The 21,313-nt window shown below is 48.3% G+C and overlaps 1 protein-coding gene across 1 annotated transcript; it reads right to left on the bottom strand.

The window, feature by feature from the left end:
* Positions 1-10,964: 10,964 nt before the first annotated feature.
* TCL1B (TCL1 family AKT coactivator B) lies at positions 10,965-13,794 on the bottom strand. The gene is made up of 3 exons (XM_041759167.1): positions 13,633-13,794; positions 11,200-11,370; positions 10,965-11,018 (listed from the first exon to the last, which is right to left on the bottom strand). The coding sequence occupies exons 1-3, from the start codon at positions 13,792-13,794 to the stop codon at positions 10,965-10,967; spliced, it is 387 nt and encodes a 128-aa protein (XP_041615101.1).
* Positions 13,795-21,313: the final 7,519 nt, after the last annotated feature.

The raw sequence follows: 21,313 nt of genomic DNA on the forward strand, positions 1-21,313 counted from the left end.
ATGATAATGTGGGAAGTCTATATGGTCCATTGAGAGATTGAGGTAAGATCTCAGCCCTCCACCAAGAAGGATGATGAAGTTATGCCCTTGGGCTTCTTCCCACTGCCCGTTCTTGCCTTCCACCACCACATTTGGCTGCTTTTGAGTCTTATTTCTTTCTAGCAATTACTTTTACCCTTTATGTAGTATGATCCTAGCTCTGTTACTTGGCCTTTCAACAATATTTTCTGAAGCCCTTTCCATGACCCCTATGTTCTTATTCTATGCTGCCCTCTTGTTCCCCTTCCCAGTGTTCGCCAACAAACACTGTTATTATTTTTATATTGTCATGCTTTAGAAGTTTAATATTCTGTGCCATAAGAACTCCTAAAACAGTGACTGATGTCCTAAGTAAATTCAATACTCTCCACCAGACTTTTTTTTTAAAATAAAACATATAAACAGAAATGTACAAAAATCCTAAGTTGATAGATTGGCAAATTTGACAAAGCAAATATGCCCAGGTGACTACAACCTGGATCGGCAGCAGAACTGCCCAGCGCCCAGGAACTCATTCATCCCCGCAACCCCACCAACACTGTTCTTTACCATGACTTCTCTGTTCATGGTTTACTAGCGATCATTTTCAAGACGGGCTCATGAGAGCCGTATACCCTTCGATGTCACATGTTTGGAAATGTGTCTTGCCTTTATATTTGCTCACAGACCTTCTGGATCTCAAATTACTGTGTCTCACTTTCTTTTCCTGGGGCTCCCCTGCCTTCCTGCACTGCACTGACCTCTGTGGAGATGTCAGAGATCAGGCTGGTCTTGTGTCCCTCTGAATGGCCTGGCTTGGGGATGGGAGGTGCCGGAGGCCTGGATGCTCACCGTGGGCTTCCTTTATCTTGCCTCCCTAGTTTTACTTATTTATTTTTATTTTTATTTTTATTTTTTTTAAGATTTTATTTATTTATTCATGAGAGACAAAGAGAGACAGGCAGAGACATAGGCAGAGGGAGAAGCAGGCTCCATGCAGGGAGCCTGACATGGGACTTGATCCTGGGTCTCCAGGACCAGGCCCTGGGCTGAAGGGGATGCTAAACCACTGAGCCACCCAGGCTGCCCACCTCCCTAGTTTTAAACCAGGCTAGGTCTCAGCGTTACCTATTCTACAGCAGCTTTTCCTGCAACACAGCAGTACCCTCCCAGCTGTAGAATAAGATACCTTATTTATTTCAGGCAATTTTTCTTCAGTTAACTGTTTCAAATCTTACCTCCCTTTCTTTTTTAAAGCTTATTTATTTACTTTTAAGTAATCTCTGCACCCAACGTGGGGCTCAAACTCACAACCCCGAGATCAAGAGTCACACGCTCCTCCGACTGAGCCAGCCAGGCACCTCACACTTCACTGTTTTAGTCCTCTTTAAGGATACGATTTCCACGAATGTTGGACCTCCTTGGAGCATCTTCTTTTTTTTTTTTTTTGAAAACAATAATAATTTAATAATTTCCAATGTTACAAAGTGTCATGGAGTTGCCTTTCCCAAAATGAGATAATGCTATTGAATATAACATAGGTACCAGCATTTTCTTATTATTTGCATGGGGGTTAAACAAATCTTAAGTAAAACTTTGTTGCTTCAATATCCCCTAATAACTTTTCTGTCACTAGTATCAAATATCTCATAAGAAAGTTAACATCATTTCTTAAAAGCAGAGAATTGAAACTTGGAGCATCTTCTGCTCTTGTCATTTTTTCCTTTTAATCCTTTGTAAACCTCTATTTTTTTCCCCCCAAAGAGCTGCCTCCATTTTATCAAGCCCATCCTCCATAACCTTGACTGGTTCAGCAAGGTCTTCTTTTTACAAGTGCTTCTAAAGTGATTTTTGCATCTGTAGTGGCTTTTTTCTCTTCTTTTCCCCAAGGCTCCACCAGCCAATGTTTTTCTCTCTCTCTGTTGTCTGACTCTGTGGGCTCTGATGGCAACACTCTGTGTTCTGTATTTGATTTCAGAGAGGAGTATTCACTCAGGTTTTCAGCTGTCTGTGATGGTGTTTTCTAGTGCGTGGACTTTGCCTTTTATTTTCTGTAGTCTGCGTGGTTATCAATCACCTGAGGGGATCGTGGCCAGGATGATGCACAGCTCTGGCCTACCAGCCCGTCCTGGCTGCATGGATGGCACCCCCGGGCTTGTGCAGACAGCAGCCACAAGTGATGCCTTGTTTTCTCAGCCACTTGCCATCATTAAAGATTATATATTTTTTCTTTTTCTTTTTTTTAGCTCTTGCTCATTCTCCACATATATCAGATTTTTTTCTCTTTCTTTCTTTCTTTCTTTTTTTTTTTTTTTTCTCTCTCTCTCTCTTTCAACTAGCCATCTTCTGTCTTGGGTTTTTTCCAACTAGATCTTTTTGACTTTGTTTCCTTTGCTGATTTGTTTGTTGTCATGCTTAAAATTTGCCATTTTCCTTTCTGCTCTGTCCCCGTTCTCCTGAGCAGGGGTCAGTAAGCTATGGCCAGTGAGCCAGGTCTGGCCTACTGACTCTTTTTAAGCAGAGTTTTATTGGGACACAGCCATGCCCATCGTTACGTGTTGGGCATAGTTGCTTTCCGCTCCAACAGCACTGCTGCTTATAAATATCAGAAAAGGAGACAGAACATGAGACAGTCCTAACTCTAGGAAACAAACTAGGGGTGATGGAAGGGGAGGAGGGCGAGGGGTGGGGGTGACTGGGTGACGGGCACTGAGGGGGGCACTTGACGGGATGAGCACTGGGTGTTATTCTGTATGTTGGCAAATTGAACACCAATAAAAAATAAATTTATTATTAAAAAGTAATAATAATAAAATAAATAAATAAAGACTATACGGTGGGCAGCCCGGGTGGCTCAGCGGTTTAGCGCTGCCTTCAGCCCAGGGCATGATCCTGGAGACCCGGGATCGAGTCCCGCATTGGGCTCCCTGCATGGAGCCTACTTCTCCCTCTGCCTGTGTCTCTGCCTCTGTGTGTGTGTGTGTCTCTCATGAATAAATAAGTAAAATCTTAAAAAAAAAAAACACACACAAAACCATATGGCCTCCAGGGCCAAGGTTTACTCTATGCCCTCTACAGAAGTGCAAAGGCTGAAATAGTTCTCTCTACTCCACTGGCTGCAGTGACCACTTCTCTGCTGACTTTCCCCATCTATGAATTCAGCCCAGATCTTTCTTTAGACCCTCTGTTTCTGGGAGGCCTCTGCTTGGATGTTCCACAGGCACCCAAAAAGCCACTCAAAATCAGACTCATCGGGGCACCTGTGTGGCTCAGTGGTTGAGCCTTTGGCTCAGGGTGTGATCTCCGGGTCCTGGAATGTGGAGTCCACATGGGGCTCCCTGCAGGGAGCCTGCTTCTCCCAATGCCTATGTCTCTGCCTCTCTCTCTCTGTCTCAGGAATAAACAGATAAAAATCTTTTTTAAACAATCAAACTCGTCACTCTATTTACCCTAGATCTCGGCCTCCCTGCATGCTCCCAACCCAGGACCAGCTGGCCAAACCAAGACTCTGAGAAGCACCATTGCCTCCGCCTCTCCATCCTGCTGATGCTTGCTCGTCACCAAGCTCTGTCTATTGTCTCTCCTCAGCCACTCTCACGCCTGTTCATTTCTCCCACCCCACAGCCTCTGCCTGGCTGTGCAGAGGAGGGGAGTGGGAATGGGGACCCCGGGGGGACACAGGCTCTGGACTTGGCTTTGCCCCTTCTGACTACAGACCAGCACACGTGCTGGAGCCCCAGCTCCTCACCTGGGGTGACAGAGACAGAAGTCCCCGACCTGCCTTCATCCCAGGTTTGCTTTCAGGGTCAAAGTTTTACATCAGATGGTGTATTTCATTTATAGTCTGAGCATAAAGTGCTGCGAAGATGGCCGTGTGTCATGTGAAGATGAGGATCCTTCTACCCTGGTTCTTCCTCCATGGAGCCTCCCTGGATCCCCCGGGTGCAATGACAACCCCCCTCTCTTGCTGCACTTTGGCCTCAGTTGCATCCAGTCCTGATCACAGCCTCTGGCTCTGTGATCAGATTGAGCCCCGAGAAGGTAGGGGCCAATTCCTACTCACCTCCCTTCCCCTGACACCCGGCTTTGGGCCTGGCACAATGTTGAGGTCCTGTAAATGTTTGTAGAACCTGGCCAAAGGCCCTCAGGAAGCTCCCATACTTGAGGAAAAACAAATACACAAATGAGTGATATGGTTCAGACAGAGCTGTCGTGGAGAAGAGAGCTGGATCCCATGGAGGAAGATGTCTAGTGGGTGACACCAACTGGAAAGAGCAGGGCTGGGCTCACCTGGGATGCAGACTTCCAGGGATGTGTGACCCACATCTGTTGCCATTGACCAGGGCCCCGGCCACATGGGGAGTGCAGAGTTTCGAACACTGGCCCTGGTTCTGACCCAGAGGAGGGACGCTTACCGTGCTTGTGGCCACTGATTTCACCATGTGGGGTGGCCCCAAGGTTCCCAGGTGAAATAATTAAACCACCTGTGTGCCACCCATAATTCTCTACAAAAAACTTAATTTTCCCTATCTTCTTGGACAACCTTTCCTGTGTTCCTCATTAGAAATCATGACACAGTCCCTGGTCACTGGTCTTAAGTCTTCAGCACCTGTTAGGTGGAGCTGAGGCAGGGTTTCTCACCGTACCCTGAAGCCAACCGTCATGAATTTTTAGGTTCAGCCTTTGAGGAGGCCACACCACACATGCACACCCCGTCCACCTGGAGCAAACATTTAGAAACCAGAAGACAAAGGAGGCCACAGGATGACCTCCAGCTCACATGCGTAAGCACGTTGTGGCAACCCTGGGTATGCACTGGGAATGATTTAAACATTTTGATGTCCTTTTCTCTTTGCTCTCTCCTGCTCAAGCCTCTGTCCTGGACCAGCTTAGACGTCACATCCCAGCAGAAAGGACAGGCTCGGTCTTTATTCCGAGGAAGAGGAAGCAGGGCGGGATCAGAGGCTTTTGACATTTGCAGCTGGACTGGGCAGGACAGCACCCTTGCCAGCCAGGCTGCCATCCTGTGAAAAGATTTCCAGATTTCTCTTCTGGTCCTTTTTTTTTTTTTTTTTTTTTTTATTCATGAGAGACATAGAGAAAGAGGCAGAGACACAGGCAGAGGGAGAAGTGGACTCCATGCAGGGAAACTGATATGGGACTCAAGCCCAGGGGATTGTGACCTGTGCCAAAGGCAGATGATCAACCACCGAGCCACCAGGTACCCCTCTCTTCTTGTCCTTAAGGGTATCAACAACTGAGCCCAAAGGCCTCGGGGAGGCAAAAGGAGAGCCTGCTGCTCCTCCTGCTTCAGAACTGGGGTGGAAAGGAGAAGTGTGGACAGAGTGAAGGAGGGAGGGAGGAGAAAAATCAAACAGGCCCACTTCCCCCCTTCCTGAATTCAGAGCAGTGATTTTGGGGGCCTAGCCAAAGCAAAAGGCACAGTACGGCGAGGTGGGGCGAGGGCTCTTGGAGCATCTATGAGCCACCACCATATCCCGTGTGGCACCACCAGGTGCCAGGGCAAGCTGAGCCCACACCAGATGCCAAGGACAGAACACCCAGACAGAAACTGCAAAGGGGGTCACAGGGGACCCTTGGCACAGCAGGCAATGGGAGTTCAGGTGAAGCCGTCACAGGCACAGAACACATGTGGCAGTGCAGTGGGGGCCGTGCGGGCATGCAGACCACGGGCGGTGCCCAGAAGGCGGCAGATCCCAATGGCGCATCCCCAGGGACCAGCCTGCGCACAGGGAGCCTCCCAATGCCATAGGACAAGCAGGCCCTGGGACGCAAGCGGCAGAGCCACCCCAACCTGACACTGGAGACTTCCTGCAGGGGGCAACTGGAGGCCCTGTTTCTCGGGAGGAGAGGCTGTCCCCAAGCCCAGCTACCCACGAGACTAGTGGCTTGGTGCGTCCAGGGACTGGACAGCTGGCACTCATGGGCATCTGTAAAGAGCTGGCACCCAAAACCAGCCTGCCTGGCACCCAAGAGGTGTGTGTATTTCTTGATCGTTACACTCATTCTCATGGCTGCCAAGTAGGAGAGGTGACGGTATGGAGGCTGAGTCCCCTGCCCTGGATCACACACACACCGGGTGTCCAGGAGAGCGCCCCCCACCCCGGCCTGCCTGCTTTCCCTGCTGTCCCTGGCTCTGTAAACTTGCCACTCAACTAAAAGGACAGCTTCCTAACTCTTGCCCTGTGTATCATCATGCGGTCATTCCTGGTTTGTGACTGGGATGCGGGATGCGGGCTACACCCTCCCTGGGCCCTGTCTCAGGCCAGTGGGAGGGGAGAGCATGCTGAGGGCAGGGGGGCTTTCCATAGAGCCTATTTCTCAGGTCACAGAAGCCTTTGATTGGAAGGGGCTCAGCCCAATCTCTGCTCACGGGGTCTCCTTTCATTCAACCGTTCCTCGGTGGACCCCAGTTGTCACCCCAGCTGTCCTGACCTCTCCTGACTTGCACACAGGCAAGCGATTTTCTTGGGCAGTGGTTCTCATCTGGGGCAATATTCCACACGCCAGCACCATCCCCTGCCAGGGGACAGTTGGCATTTCCTGGAAATACTTTTTCTGTTGTCAAAACTTAGAAGGGGCAGAGAGGGTGCCACTGGCACCTAGTGGGTAGAGACTAGGGATGCTGCTTGCCAAGCACCCTGCCATGCTCAGGGTGGCTCCTCGTGGTTAGGAATTACCTGGTCCCAAATGTCCACAGCACGGAGCTCGGCAACCCTGCTGTAGGGAGGCACTCCACGTAAGGCCCCATGTGCCATCTTATGAATTGTCCCCAAACCTCCAAAGTGGCTGTAACAATTGACACACCCACCATACAATCCCATCAAGCCTTTACTTCCACCAACACCAAGGATACAGACTTATTTTTTGTTGGTTTTTTTTGTTTTGTTTTTATTGGAGTTCAAATTGCCAACATATAGCATAACACCCAGTGCTCATCCCATCAAGTGCCCCCCTCAGTGTCCGTCACCCAGTCACCTGCACCCCCTGCCCACCTCCCCTTCCACTACCCCTTGTTTGTTTCCCAGAGTTAGGAGTCTCTCATGTTCTGTCTCCCTTTTTTTTTTAATAATAAATTTATTTTTATTGGTGTTCAATTTTCCAACATACAGAATAACACCCAGTGCTCATCCCGTCAAGTGCCCCCATCAGTGCCCATCACCCATTCCCCCCCCACCCCCCGCCCTCCTCCCCTTCCACCACCCCTAGTTCGTTTCCCAGAGTTAGGAGTCTTCATGTTCTGTCTCCCTTCCTGATATTTCCCACACATTTCTTCTCCCTTCCCTTATATTCCCTTTCACTATTATATTCCCCAAATGAATGAGAACATATAATGTTTGTCCTTCTCCAATTGACTTATCTCACTCAGCATAATACCCTCCAGTTCCATCCACGTCGAAGCAAATGGTGGGTATTTGTCATTTCTAATGGCTGAGGAATATTCCATTGTATACATAGACCACAGCTTCTTTATCCATTCATCTTTCGATGGACACCGAGGCTCCTTCCACAGTTTGGCTATTGTGGCCATTGCTGCTAGAAACATCGGGGTGCAGGTGTCCGGGCGTTTCATTGCATCTGAGTCTTTGGGGTAAATCCCCAGCAGTGCAATTGCTGGGTCGTAGGGCAGATCTATTTTTGACTCTTTGAGGAACCTCCACACAGTTTTCCAGAGTGGCTGCACCAGTTCACATTCCCACCAACAGTGCAGGAGGGTTCCCCTTTCTCCGCATCCTCTCCAACATCTGTGGTTTCCTGCCTTAATTTTCCCCATTCTCACTGGTGTGAGGTGGTATCTCATTGTGGTTTTGATTTGTGTTTCCTTGATGGCAAATGATGCGGAGCATTTCCTCATGTGCGTGTTGGCCATGTCCATGTCTTCCTCTGTGAGATTTCTGTTCATGTCTTTTGCCCATTTCATGATTGGATTGTTTGTTTCTCTGCTGTTGAGTTTAGTGAGAATGGGGAAAATTAACAAGGCAGGAAACAACAGATGTTGGAGAGGATGCGGAGAAAAGGGAACCCTCCTGCACTGTTGGTGGGAATGTGAACTGGTGCAGCCACTCTGGAAAACTGTGTGGAGGTTCCTCAAAGAGTTAAAAATAGACCTGCCCTTCGACCCAGCAACTGCACTGTTGGGGATTTACCCCAAAGACTCAGATGCAATGAAATGCCGGGACACCTGCACCCCGATGTTTCTAGCAGCAATGTCCACAATAGCCAAACTGTGGAAGGAGCCTCGGTGTCCATCGAAAGAAGAATGGATAAAGAAGATGTGGTCTATGTATACAATGGAATATTACTCAGCCATTAGAAACGACAAATACCCACCATTTGCTTCGACGTGGATGGACCTGGAGGGTATGATGGTGAGTGAAGTAAGTCAATCGGAGAAGGACAAACAGTGTATGTTCTCATTCATTTGGGGAATATAAATAATAGTGAAAGGGAATATAAGGGAAGGGAGAAGAAATGTGTGGGAAATATCAGGAAGGGAGACAGAACATAAAGACTCCTAACTCGGGGAAACGAACTAGGGGTGGTGGAAGGGGAGGAAGGCGGAGGGTGGGGGGGAATGGGTGATGGGCACTGATGGGGGCACTTGACAGGATGAGCACTGGGTGTCTTTCTGTATGTTGGTAAATTGAACACCAATAAAAATTAATTTATTAAAAAAAATAAGTTCTTTACAGATCCTGGATACTAGCCCTTTATCTGATACGTCATTTGCAAAAATCTTCTCCCATTCTGTAGGTTGCAGATTTCTGAGTCCTGAAACCTGAGCCTCTTCCCTCCAACATCCTCTTCTCTAAGTTGCTAGTTCCTGGCAATTGCCCTCTTTTCTTGAAGATTTCTAGAAGTTCTCTCTCCATTCTACATTCTAGGGCTTAGGTATACAGTCCCAGCCTCCTCCACCTTGCCTTTTGGTATGGTATGTTGAATTTAAATAATTTTTTAAAATTTTTTCATGAGAGACACACAGAGAGAGGCAGAGACACAGGCAGAGGAAGAAGCAGGCTCCTTGCAGGGAGCCCAATACGGGACTCAATCCCAGGACCCCAGGATTATGACCTGAGCCAAAGGCAGACGCTCAACCGCTGAGCCACCCAGGCGTCCCTATCTTTGGTTTTCTGTGTCTTAAGGCTTCTCGTACCCCAAGATCACAAACACATTTTCCTGCACTTTCTTCAGATTAGGACTTTAATCCACTGGTGATTTCTTCTCATGACTGGTATAAGGGAGGGACTGCCCCCCCTCTTCCCACCACTAAACTGTCACCCTGCCCTGCATCCACACTGCCCTCTTTTTCCCTTGTGGTCCTGGTTAGCAGCTCGGACTCTGCCTGGTGCTCCAGACCCTTCCCTCTGCCATCCTATGAAGACACGCAGGGGAAGGGTCATCTGGACACAAGACAGGGCTCTCCCCCAGCTCCTGCCAGGCTTATGTGCCCTCACCAGGCTTCACACAGAGCCCCCAGAGGAGGCTCCCCTGCCTCCCTTCCCCTGGCGTCCTGCTCCTGAAGTGGGCCAATCACAACTTCCTCCCAGGGTGGAAAACTCTCGATGGGTCATTAAAATTTACCTTCAACCTTAAGTGCCAGCTTAAGTACCACTGCTTTTCTACACTAAGAGCCAGTTTAAAATAAACTGATTCAGCACAAGAGTTGACCACAAGCAGTAAAGTTTAATTAACCAGTTCCTGGAGGAACCTTCACAGACCAGCATCACATCGAGAAGCTGAAGGATGGAAGCAGCAGGAGAACCACAGGCCAAGTCCACCCGTGCCACCACCGCACCCCCCTGATGCAGGCAGGCTGCCTGGGACTCCAGAGCAGACAGCCTGCCCAGCACTCCATCTCCTCCTGGCCAGCAGGTCAGCAGAACTGATGCCCATCAGAGTCCCAAATCCAGACCTGGTTCCCTCTGAGGCCATCTCTTAAAGTGACCCACTCCCTGCCTTATGTGGTGCAGGCCAATGACAAGTTTTGATCACGGGCTGTACTGGAGGCCAGGGGTCTGGCTGGAGCAGGGTCTGGGGGCCTTGGAAGGGATCTGGGGATGGGTACTCAGAAGATCGGGATCAGGGACACCAAAGGGAAAAAGAAACCCTGGCTTGCGGCCAGCAGGGGAACTGGGCCCAGCACTCAGATGGGGCCCATCTAGGCAGGTCACTCTGAGTGCAGAGCCGAGTACAGCAGGACTCCTGAGAACAACAAGAAAGCAGAGTTGGCAAGGGCCCCGCTGCCTCCTCCCCCTGTCCCGCCCCCCACCACAGAGGCTATGCTGGGTGTGCAAACAGAAGAGTAGGTGTATGAAGATCCTCAGGAGGACCCATAGGGCCAGCGAGACCCGGGAGAAGGCAAAAGGAGACAGAGCACCATGGAGGAACATGGCACCTACTCCAAGCAGGACAAAGGGGTGGGAGGGCAGACCCTAGCTCAAGTCCCCCAAGCGCACTGGGCCCTGCCCTGGTCAGTGTCGGGGAGAAGGCATCTGCAGATGGATGCATGGTCCTCGAAGACCACTGCCAGTGATTCGACTTGTGGAACCCTAGTGCCAGGGTCAGACCTCCTCGGATGTGAGCAGGACTGCTACTATGTCTGGGCTCCACGTCTTGGGGCAATCCTTCCAACCCACAGAGCCTCAGCTTTCTCATCTGTCAAGTGGGATGTTGATACATACACCTTACAGAATTCTTGCAAAGAGTAAATGATGACTAGGACTTGGTGAGCTCTCATGCACAGTGAAAATCACATCCAAGGGGGCTGATGGGGTGGCTGTGTGAGAATAGCTCAGGGAACAGCAGGAGGGAAAGGAAGTTGGTATCGTCTCCCTGTAAAGAGGGGAGGACCCTCTACTTTTGTGTGACCTCCACACTGCTAGACACAGACCCTGCCATACCAGCCTGTGAGCGGCTCTCCATCGTCAGTCATTCCCCGGTGGCAGCTGTGTCAGGATCAGCTGCTCTGTGGAGTCAACCTGCAGGAGAGGGGGCAGCAGTCAGAGCCCCTAGGAAATGCATATCCATCCACCCAAAGGAGATGGGAACCCAGGTGTATGGAGTTCAGTAGCCCAGCCCCTCCATCCCTTGTCCTGCTTTGCACACATGCCGTCAGCACCTGCTCCTCATCACCCTCTCCTGGGACCACCACACACTTGCCTGGCCGTGGTCCTCTATTTCCCAGAGTCTGGAATCCATTGCTCTGTACCTTCCTCCAGGGTGGAGCTGCCATGTGAAGGGCAGCTGGGAGAGGGTCAGCTCGCTGGGGAGCATGGGCACCTGGGGGTGCACTGGCATCTGCCATATGTGGACTGTGATGCTGGGTTCATGCTGCAGGGACCAGAGAGGAGGCAGCACATCAGGGACAGGCTTCCCATGAAAGTTGGGCTGCATGCAAACACACAACATCCTGGATGCCTGGCCCGCTGGGGAGCTGCCCCTTCAGATGTGAATGTTTTCAGAGTCTCAGACCCACCATCTCTTGGGGGTCTAGTCTAGACCTGGGATGACTGATTCTCTCCCAGCTCCCCCAAGTATGGCCCTCCCACTGATATGCATCCCACCTTACCCCCACTGTACCCCTGAAAAGGTAGCCACTCTTCCCACCCATCAGCAACATTCCACCTGCACAGATTATGCCTTGGGCCTCTCTGTCCTAGCCATTTCTAGAGATTTTTAATCTTCTTTGTAAAAAATAAAGTACCTGTATACCTTAGGTCCTGGGAGTGATGGGTTTCCTCCCAAAATATATTGTAGTTTTTTTTTTAAGATTTTATTTATCCATTTGTGAGACACAGAGAGAGAGAGAGAGAGAGAGAGAGAGAGAGAGAGGCAGGCAGAGACATAGGCAGAGGGAGAAGCAGGCTCCATGCAGGGAGCCCAACGCAGGACTTGGTCCCGGGTCTCTAGGATCATGCCCTGGGCCACCCAGGGATCCCCAGTATATTGTAGTTTTGATTCTGGCCTTCACATACTTATTACAAACATAATAAATACAATAAAATGAAATGTGGCCAATACAGAAAGGTATAAAAGTGAGTGGGGGAAACCACCATCAACTATAATCAAAGCTCCCTTTGTTATGCAACAAAATGGAAAGCTCCTTATGGCATTTTTTTTATCTGAGTATTTGTCTTTTCTTTGTGATGAGCATCTTTAAGAGGTAAGGATCCTAGTCTTTCATCAATCATACATATGGCAAATAATTTTTCTCAATTTGTTGTCTTAACTTTGTTATGGGCTCATTTTACAGAGGAAAGGCTTTTTAATTACACAGCAAAATCTCTTTCCCTTTAGATTCTGGCTTTAGATCAGGTATCAGCCAAGTGTGGGCTGAATCTGGCTGGCCAGCTCTTTTGGTAAATAAAGCTTTATTGTAGGCAAATGCTCATTCCTTTACATATTGTCTTTGGCTGGTTTTGCATGACAAGGCAGAGTCAGCCAGTCACTATAGGGTCCTTTGGGCCTGCAAAGCTGAAAATATTTACTATTAGACCCTTTACAGAATATTTGCTGGGCCTTATATATTAGGTCAGGCTCAGAAAGCTGCTTCCCATCCTAAGATTATATATGAAAATACAGATCTGCTACTAAGTAGTAATTATTTTAAATAGAGGGAAATGCTCATTCTCCAGGTTCCCACACTGCATCCGTAGCTACATTATTTGAATCCAGTTAAAAAACCTACCAAAATACTTTGCCCAGAATTTTTTGCAAGCTTTATTTCGTGCAGGTGTGGGAAATACTTTGTGTTCTCCACCAAAAATTTTCTGGATTATCTCTTTGAAGATTGCTAGAATGTTTTGTATCGTTTAAAATGTCAGCAAATAGTTTATAATGACATTTTCAATACCTTGACAAGCTTTTACTATATTACACAGAGGTATTTATTGTACCCCTCTAAGATGGATCTAAACCCCCCCACCTGTGGCCATTGTTTCTGACCGGAGTGATTATCTTTACCACCTGAGGAGCTTTCAAATCCTAAAGGGTCTTAGACTCCACCCTAGTTTCTGAAGGAATCCGGAATCTGTTTCCCAAGTGGGATTCCAGGAGTTGTTATCTGTCAAACACTTCCAAGTCTTTTCAGCTGGGGAGCTGCGTCTGTGACTCACCTGCCACAGAGTTGTATTATTCCTGTTTCACAGATAAGGAACTGGATGCCAACGTTTCTTTTACCCTATTGGCTCACCTGCTGCCTCTAGGTAGCAAAGCCTCCTGTGCAGTCCTGGAAAACTCTTACTTATGCTGCAGGGCCCAGCTGAATAGCTGCCCCATCTGTGAAGCCTTCCCAGCATGTACTGAGGGCAGGATTGGGCTCTGACCTACCTTCCCCTCAGCCTCCCAGTGAGGGCCGCATCTTCTCCTGCAGATAAGCTCATGACGCTGGCCCCTCCAGGTAAGACCTCCTGGGACTGCATCAGGCATGGACATCACTGTGCTTGGACCCTGCATGGGCTGAGTTTTTCAGAACAAGTGGAATAGCCTCCTCTCACCTCTGTCCGGGGCCCTATCACTGAATGTGACAGGTGCATCCAGGCTGAGGTCCATGCGCAGTCCTCCCACCCCCCACCCCCATGCCCGTCAACTCACCGCATGATGGCGGGGGGCCCTGCCCTGAGCTCTCCAGGAGGGACTGAGCCGCACCACCACGATCACCCAGGTCCGTCCCCTCTCGTCCTCGTAGACGCCAGGCCTCAGAGCCCACAGACGGTGTGGGGGCAACCCAAGGCACGGAAAAGGCCCGGAGGCCATGGCAAGACTTCATCCCATGCGGGGCTAGAGACACAAGTGAGGCCTCCTGGTGTTCGGCGGCCTTAAATGGGGCCATTCCCTCTGGGCGGGGCCGGTGGGTGGGCTGGGCTACAGGTGGGGGGCGGGCAACAAGCGGCTAGCCCACCCAGGGGTGGGGGAGGCAGCTCAACACAGGGGGCAGGCACAGGCAGACCCTAGGGCAGGGGCAGCAGGAGCTGGGCCAGTTCAGGACCAGGACGTTGAGCCACAGAGGGTGGAAAGGCCCCTCCCTGCATCCCGGGCCAGTCCCTACTCCAGGCTCTGCACCCGGGCCAGGGGTGTCTCCCTAAGACCAACACTCTACTTCCCTCCTATGTGCGCTCTGCAACCCCCTCCCTGAGCACCCCCTCCCCAGTACTCCCCCCAGGCTATGTCCCTGACACCCCCACCCCGGCCTTGGGGCTTGTGCCCCGACCTCAGGCAAACCTCCCTGCCCCAGGTCCTGAGCTAGCACAGACTGCTCATCTTCCACCCCTGGGACCATTCCTTCCACAGGACTCCATGTCAGGACGCTTCTTCAAGCTCAGAGGCATCCTTCAAGCTCTTTTCCCTGGGGGTATCTGGCCCAGGTGTAGAGGGCAAATCAAGCCCTCCCATCAGAGAATGAGCCAGGGCCCCCAGGGATATTTACCATCAGAATCATGTGGTGACAGACATGAGGCCAGAGGAGGGAGGGCACGTGGCCATCTCGCCTGCCTGTCCTTGGCCACCAGGTCCAGAGTGTCCACCTGGCCTGACCATCTTATTAGCTCTGCTCTGCTATGAGGCCACAGGAGCAAGAGGCAGGCCATTTGGTAAGCACCCCGGGCTTTGTCTGAATGCACCACGAAATAGTCATTTTCCTTTTGAAAAGCAGAGGTATGAGCCTTCTAGTTCACTGATTGCTGAGATGATGTCATTCCTCTGGGAAGACTGAAAAATGATTTCTGGCTGGTTCCCATTCTGGTATAAACGGCAGGGAGGGCAAGCACCTTTGATGAAATCATTGGGCACCTTTTGTAGAGGTCAGACCCTTTTTCACAGCACTTCTACTTCCTTCCCCAGTGTTTTTCCATCTGGCCTTGGATCGGGGTGGTCCTAAGAGACAGGGCATTATAGTCTTGATAAAATGATCACGTATGTGGAATACATCTGTTACCATATTCCATTGGTTGGAGCAGGTGCCACCCACATCCAAACAGAGGGGACCATCAGACAAGGGTGTGGATACCAGAAGCCAGGAATCATGGAGAACCCCCAGAACCTGTCTGCTGCAAGTATCTGCCCCCACCCCAGAGTTACTATGAGGATCAGATGAGTGTGTGTAAAGAGCAGTGCCTGACATACAATGGATCCTCAAAGACTGATGCCCCATGGTTATGTCCCCACACCTGTCCCCTCCCCGGAGGACAACCCATCAGTCCTGCCCTTGTCACACTGCTGCAACCAGTATTCATCTCTGCCACTCCACTGATACTGATATTCTCAGCCTCATTCCCTGATGAGCAGGTGTGTGGGTAATGATGGGGTGGAGACAGAGTTGGTCAATATGTGCAGAGCACCGGTGCCAAGTGAGACATTTGACATATGTCATCTCATATATGTCCTCCCAACCGCTCTGTGAGCCAGAGAGTGTCATCCGCATTTCATAAACCAAGAAACTGAGGCTCAAGTGGTTTAATAGCCCGAGCACGGTGGGCAGCAGAGGAAGAGTGGGAACCCACCTGCTCCTGGCTCTCACGCTCGTGTGCCATGTTGTCTGCCAGGACCTGGTCTGGCTCGCTGCAGGAGAGGCAGAGCCGGGAGCTGAGACTTCCCCCTACTGCTGCTGAAATGGCAGTAGGGTCTGAGGTAAAGACTAAGAACACCTCCCCATCAGTAGGGGGACGAGATGTAAGTAGAGGCTTCCATGAGCAACAAGAACACAATTAGCAGATAGTGTGGAGGCCCAAGATGAACAGACTGCTTCACTCACCGCCCTTCTCCCACCGTGTCCCCTCATCCCTGGGACCTGCACTGAAGAAAGACTGGGGCTGGCAGGCAAGAGGACAGCTGTTTGGACCCTTGTCCTACATGTCCTGTGCATATCCTGTCTGAGATACAGCAATGTCTCCTGGCCAAGTTGTCTCTCTTTGGTACCTGCAACTTGAAGTATTTGCTCTCTGGGGTGGGTGTCCCCAAAGTCTTAAGACTCTGAGACACTGACCTCTCCAGTATTGCCCCCTGGCAGAGCCTGGTAATGACTGCGTAGTGTTGCCTGTCCTCCTCCAGCAGAGGAAGCCTTTCACAAGCCCGAAGCCCTGGTCTCCTGGCACTAGAACCACCCAGCCTATGGGAAGGGGGATGATTCCAGACACTGGAGGCAGGTGGCCTGGAAATGATATGGCACAGAAGGGTTTGTCCCACTGGGGGAACAACATGAATGGACTTGGAAGAGGTGAAATTCAAGGTGTGTCTGGAGACCAGGAAATAATGATTAGCCAAGACTGAGGATTCAGGTGGATAGATAAGGGATAAGAAAGAAATGGGGCAGTGTAAATGGGAGGAGGATGTCCATGCTCTACTGTAGGGATCTAAAGTGCCACCCAACCAGTTGGTTTTGACCAAGTTGGTCAGGAGCAGTGATGGTGCTGGACAAAGGCAATGACATCCGTATGCACTCGATAAATGTCTGAACTAACAGTAACACGAAAGAGCGACTCAGTAATCAGCAACCACTGGAAGGGGCCTAGATGGGGATGGTTCAGTTAGCCACACAAACAAGAACATCTAAATCCCAGCTCCACTCATGTTGATTGGTGAACAGCATAAATTTGCAGGACGATAAAGAAACTCAGTCCAATGATGGGACAGAAGAAGGCTTAGGACAGCTTTGCCAATTCCAAAGCTTTAAAGATGTACTCTCTGTTTTCTTCCAAGGTTGTATTCTTTTACTTTCCATAGATAGATATGATTGATTTTTGTGTATGATGTAAGGAAGGGATCTAGATTAATATTTTTTCCATGTTGATATCTGACTAACAATATAATCTATAAATTTTCTTTTTTTAAAATTTTTTTCTTAATTTTTATTTATTTATGATAGTCACACACAGAGAGAGAGAGAGAGAGAGAGGCAGAGACATAGGCAGAGGGAGAAGCAGGCTCCATGCACCAGGAGTCCGACATGGGATTCGATCCCGGGTCTCCAGAATTGCGCCCTGGGCCAAAGGCAGGCGCCAAACCACTGCACCACCCAGGGATCCCCATAACAATATAATCTAATAAGAGACGTTCTTTCTCTCCTGGACGATATTGTCGCTTCTGACATAAAATTGGGACAAAAAAAAAATTGGGACCAAATACACATGGGTCTGTTTCTGAGCTCCTTTTGCGCTTCCATTATCCTACTTTTCCATCCTGGTGTCAATAGTACATTGTTAATTACTATAGCTTTGAAATAGGTATTGATATCTTACAGCTTAAGTCCCTTAGCCTTGATCTTCTTCCACAGTGCCTTGGCTATTGTGATGGTTAATTTCATGTGTCAACTTAAAGGTGCTTGGAGATGACATTAATATTTAAATTGGTGAACTTTGAGTAAAGCAGATTGCTCTCCATAATATGGGTGGGCCTCATCCAATCAGTTGAAGGCCCGAATAGACTACAAAGTATGGCTCACCAGCTGCAGAGCTTATCAGAGAACTGAATCTCGTTACCCCCAGCACACTGGGGATACGTGAGGTCCTGAGCCCCTGAGCCGGCACACTGACTCTTGACCACGTTGTTCTCCAGATAGAGCTCCTCCGCACCCACCCCCCACCCCCTACGTTAATAGCCTCCTTATGCGTCATATGACATGATTGCAAAGTATTGTGCGGGACCATTCTTTTACCCTTTGAAGTAAACATGTTTTTCTCTGTTTTCCAAGGTTAATCATTCCTACAGCTAAACAAGTAGATTCATGATGGTTGTTACCAACCATCATGTTAGCTGTCTTAAAAGCTGGATGAGACAAAGGCTGGGTGTCTGAGTGTTCTTGGTCCCCCGGTCCCCCAGATTGAAATTCAGTGATACTCCCAGTCTTTCTTCATATCGTTCCCTCTGACTATCCTGGCTCCATGGCAAGTGGCACCCGAACAGGAACTTGGAGTCGGTAATAGTGAGTACTGCAGCGGCGATACTCTAACTCGTGTCGGGACAAGACAGTTGATTGTGTTGCATGTTTCAGGCAGGGTAATGGGGACAGAATTTGTGTAGTCTTACTCAGTATGTTTCCCTTTTAAAATGTTTGCTTAAACAAGCTGGAGCACATATATCCACGGAACATTTGCAGGAACTGGTCCAGTATATAACATGCTGTTGCCCTTCCCGGAGAAGGTAGACCAGATGTAGACACATGGAACCGGATAGGGCAAACTCTACAGCAACAATACACACAGGGTTTGAATGTGCTAATTCCAGTCTTTTCTGCCTGGGCTTTGGTTAGAACAGTTTTGGAACCATCAGAGAGAAAAGGAAAGCAAAGCACGAGTATGTGTTTCCTCCACCCTCTGCTCCTGCAGAGGTAGTACCACCATTCCCTTTACGGGAGCCCCCATGGAGAATTTAGAGACCAAAATGGTACTATGCTCCCTTGGAATTACACCAAAATGCACAAAAAAAAAGACTCCTTATATGATAACCATAAGTAATGATTCCATTAGATGGGGAGCAAGGGGCTTGAGCCCTTCTGCAGCCAAATTAGGTTCTGGTCCCGTACAAGATACTATGTGGAAATTGGGATTGGCATCCCAGCCTATCCACAAATGGAATGGAAAACATACAAAAAATGGTACCGGAACTCTTACGAACACCTCTCACATACAGACTATTCATCTTAAGGCTTATGTACTTAACCCTTATGTTATTCTTTCAAGATCTAATGATTACATATAATAGATCTGAGGCTCTGTATTATACCTCCTGTGTTGGTTGCATTTTACAGCAATGTATCAATCTGACCAATTGTCAACTTTCCAGTTCCTTTATGATATTAAAGCCACCGGTAGTGATATGGCTCCCCCATCCCCCAATCGACATGACACAACCCTGGCAAGAATCCCCCACCTTGCCCCAATTAGCATTGGTGTTAGATACTGTCAGCAAAAGGACGAAAAGATTCTCTGGGTGGCTCACTGCAGGTATTATATTCCTTGCAGGCATCATCGCATCGGCCTCCTCGGCCCCTGTGGCTTTACGTCACACAATCCAGACTACACATTATCTAAAACAATTTCAGGCCAATTATACGGAAACATGGAAAACCCAGATTCATAGAGACCAAGAAATACTTGGAAAGGTACAACAGCTTAAAGATACCATTATTTGGATGGGAGAATAATATGATTTGCGATGATCTCATAGGCTGAAATGTCATTTTAACATCACCCAATTTTGTGCAACCCAGGTCCCTTATAATGAGTCCCAGCATGAATGGAATGAAATAAAGTGTCATCTATTGGGACTAGATCTTTTTCATAATGCTTCACTGGATATTCTAAAATTGCCAGCTCAGGTGCCTGCTGTGGCTCACACCCCAGTTCTAAGATACAAGGATTTGAGGTCCTGGAACAAGTGGCCAAAGGCATAGCCTCACGTAATCCTTTTAAATACTTTAAAATACACATTTTCTCTCTCCTAGCTGCTATAATTTTAAGTGTTGTTTTATTTCTCCTGTTCTGTACAGTCTGTCAAATCGGAATGAGACATCTAAGCCAAGAAAAAACTGGTCCCAAAGCTGGTCATGCTTATTCTACTTCAAAAACATAAAGGAGGACATGTGGGGAACCAACTGCAGAGTTTATCTGAGAACTGAATCTCGTTACCCCCACCACACTGGGGATGCGTGAGGTCCTGAGCCAGCACACTGACTCTTGACCACATTGTTCTCCAGAGAGAGCTCCTCCTCACCACCACCCCCTCACTCCCTGAGTTAATAGCCTCATTGTGCATCATATGGCATGACTGCATGGTACTGTGCAGGACAATTCTTTTACCCTTTGAAGTAAACATGTTTTTTCTCTATTTCCCAAGGTTAATCATCCTACAGCTAAAACAAGTAGATTCATGATGATTGTTACCCGCTAGCTCTCTTAATAAAAGCTGGATGAGACAAAGGCTGGGTGTCCGAGTGTTCTCAGTCCCCCGGTCCCCCAGATTGAAATTCAGTGAGACTCCAAGTCTTTCTTCATATGGTCACCTCCAACAATCCTGGCTCTGGGGCAACAAAGACTGTCCTTTTGGAGAGAGGCAATTCTCCAACAGACTGGCTTTGGACCTCATCCATTTCTTCAGCTCTTCCGAGTCTCCAGCCTGCCTGCCTTCAGACTGGATCTCCACTGTTGGTTCTCCTAGGTCTCAAGCCTCCTAGTCCACGCTGTAGATTTTGGACTTGTCAGACATCCATAATCAAGGAAAGTAATTCATTATAATAAATCTCTTTTTATTCTACCTATATGTATATATGCACACATCCTATTGATTGTTTTTCTAGAGAACACTTACTAATTCAACTCTTCTCTACCCTCTGCATTGCCATATGGATTTTAGAATCAGTGTGTCAATCCCAGAAAGCCCTGCTAGGATTCTGATTTGGATTGTGTTGCATCTGTAGGTATATTTGAAGAGAATCTGAACATTGTACATCCCTCCATAATTTGTGTTGTCTTTAATTTTTCCTATGTTTTCATTAGATTTCTTCTTAGGTATTGTTTAATGATATTTTAAGTAGTGTTATTTCAAGTTCTGTACTATATTTGTTGCTGGTATACAAAAATGCAACTGAGCTTTATACATTGACCTATGTCAAAAGATCTGGATAAATTCACTGTAAAAAGCTAACAGCTTTTCTGATACTTTGGAAAATTCTCAGCCACTGTATCTCCAGTTACTCCTACCTTGTTCTTTTCTCTCCCTCCAGGACTCCAATCACATCCTGTTAGACCTTTTAAGCTGTGCCATACCTCCTATGCTCTGTTTTGCTTTTTAAATTTGTTATTACTATTTTTTTCCTCTCTCAACTTCAATTTTGGTGTTTCATAGTGGCTTATCCTACCATTTATTAATCCTGGCATCTACCATGTCTCATCTGCTCTTATACCAATCAGATTTCTTAACTGCAGCTATTGTATTTATGGGGGCCAGTATGCCCATTTGATGCTTTTTTTTTCTTTACAGATTCAAACTTTCTCTGTTAACCTGTACCCTTTTTACCACTTTATTCGTTATCCTTTCTATTCCTTGGACATACTAATCAGTTATTTTCAGGTTCCTTTCTGACAACTCTGACTTGCCAGTGGGTCTTCTTCTATTGTCTGCTTTTTCTCTTGGAGTAATTTTTAAAGGAATACCAAATATTGTGTATAAAAGCCCTGAAAGTTCCTAGATAATGTGATTTTTTTCCCCAGAGGGAGTGGACCCTTTCTTCTGCTGGGCTGGTAGAGAGAGAAGGGAGGTCTTAAAAAGCTTAATTCCAGAAAGA

This window comes from Vulpes lagopus, chromosome 6 (genome assembly GCF_018345385.1).
Source record: "Vulpes lagopus strain Blue_001 chromosome 6, ASM1834538v1, whole genome shotgun sequence".
NCBI lineage: Eukaryota > Metazoa > Chordata > Mammalia > Carnivora > Canidae > Vulpes > Vulpes lagopus.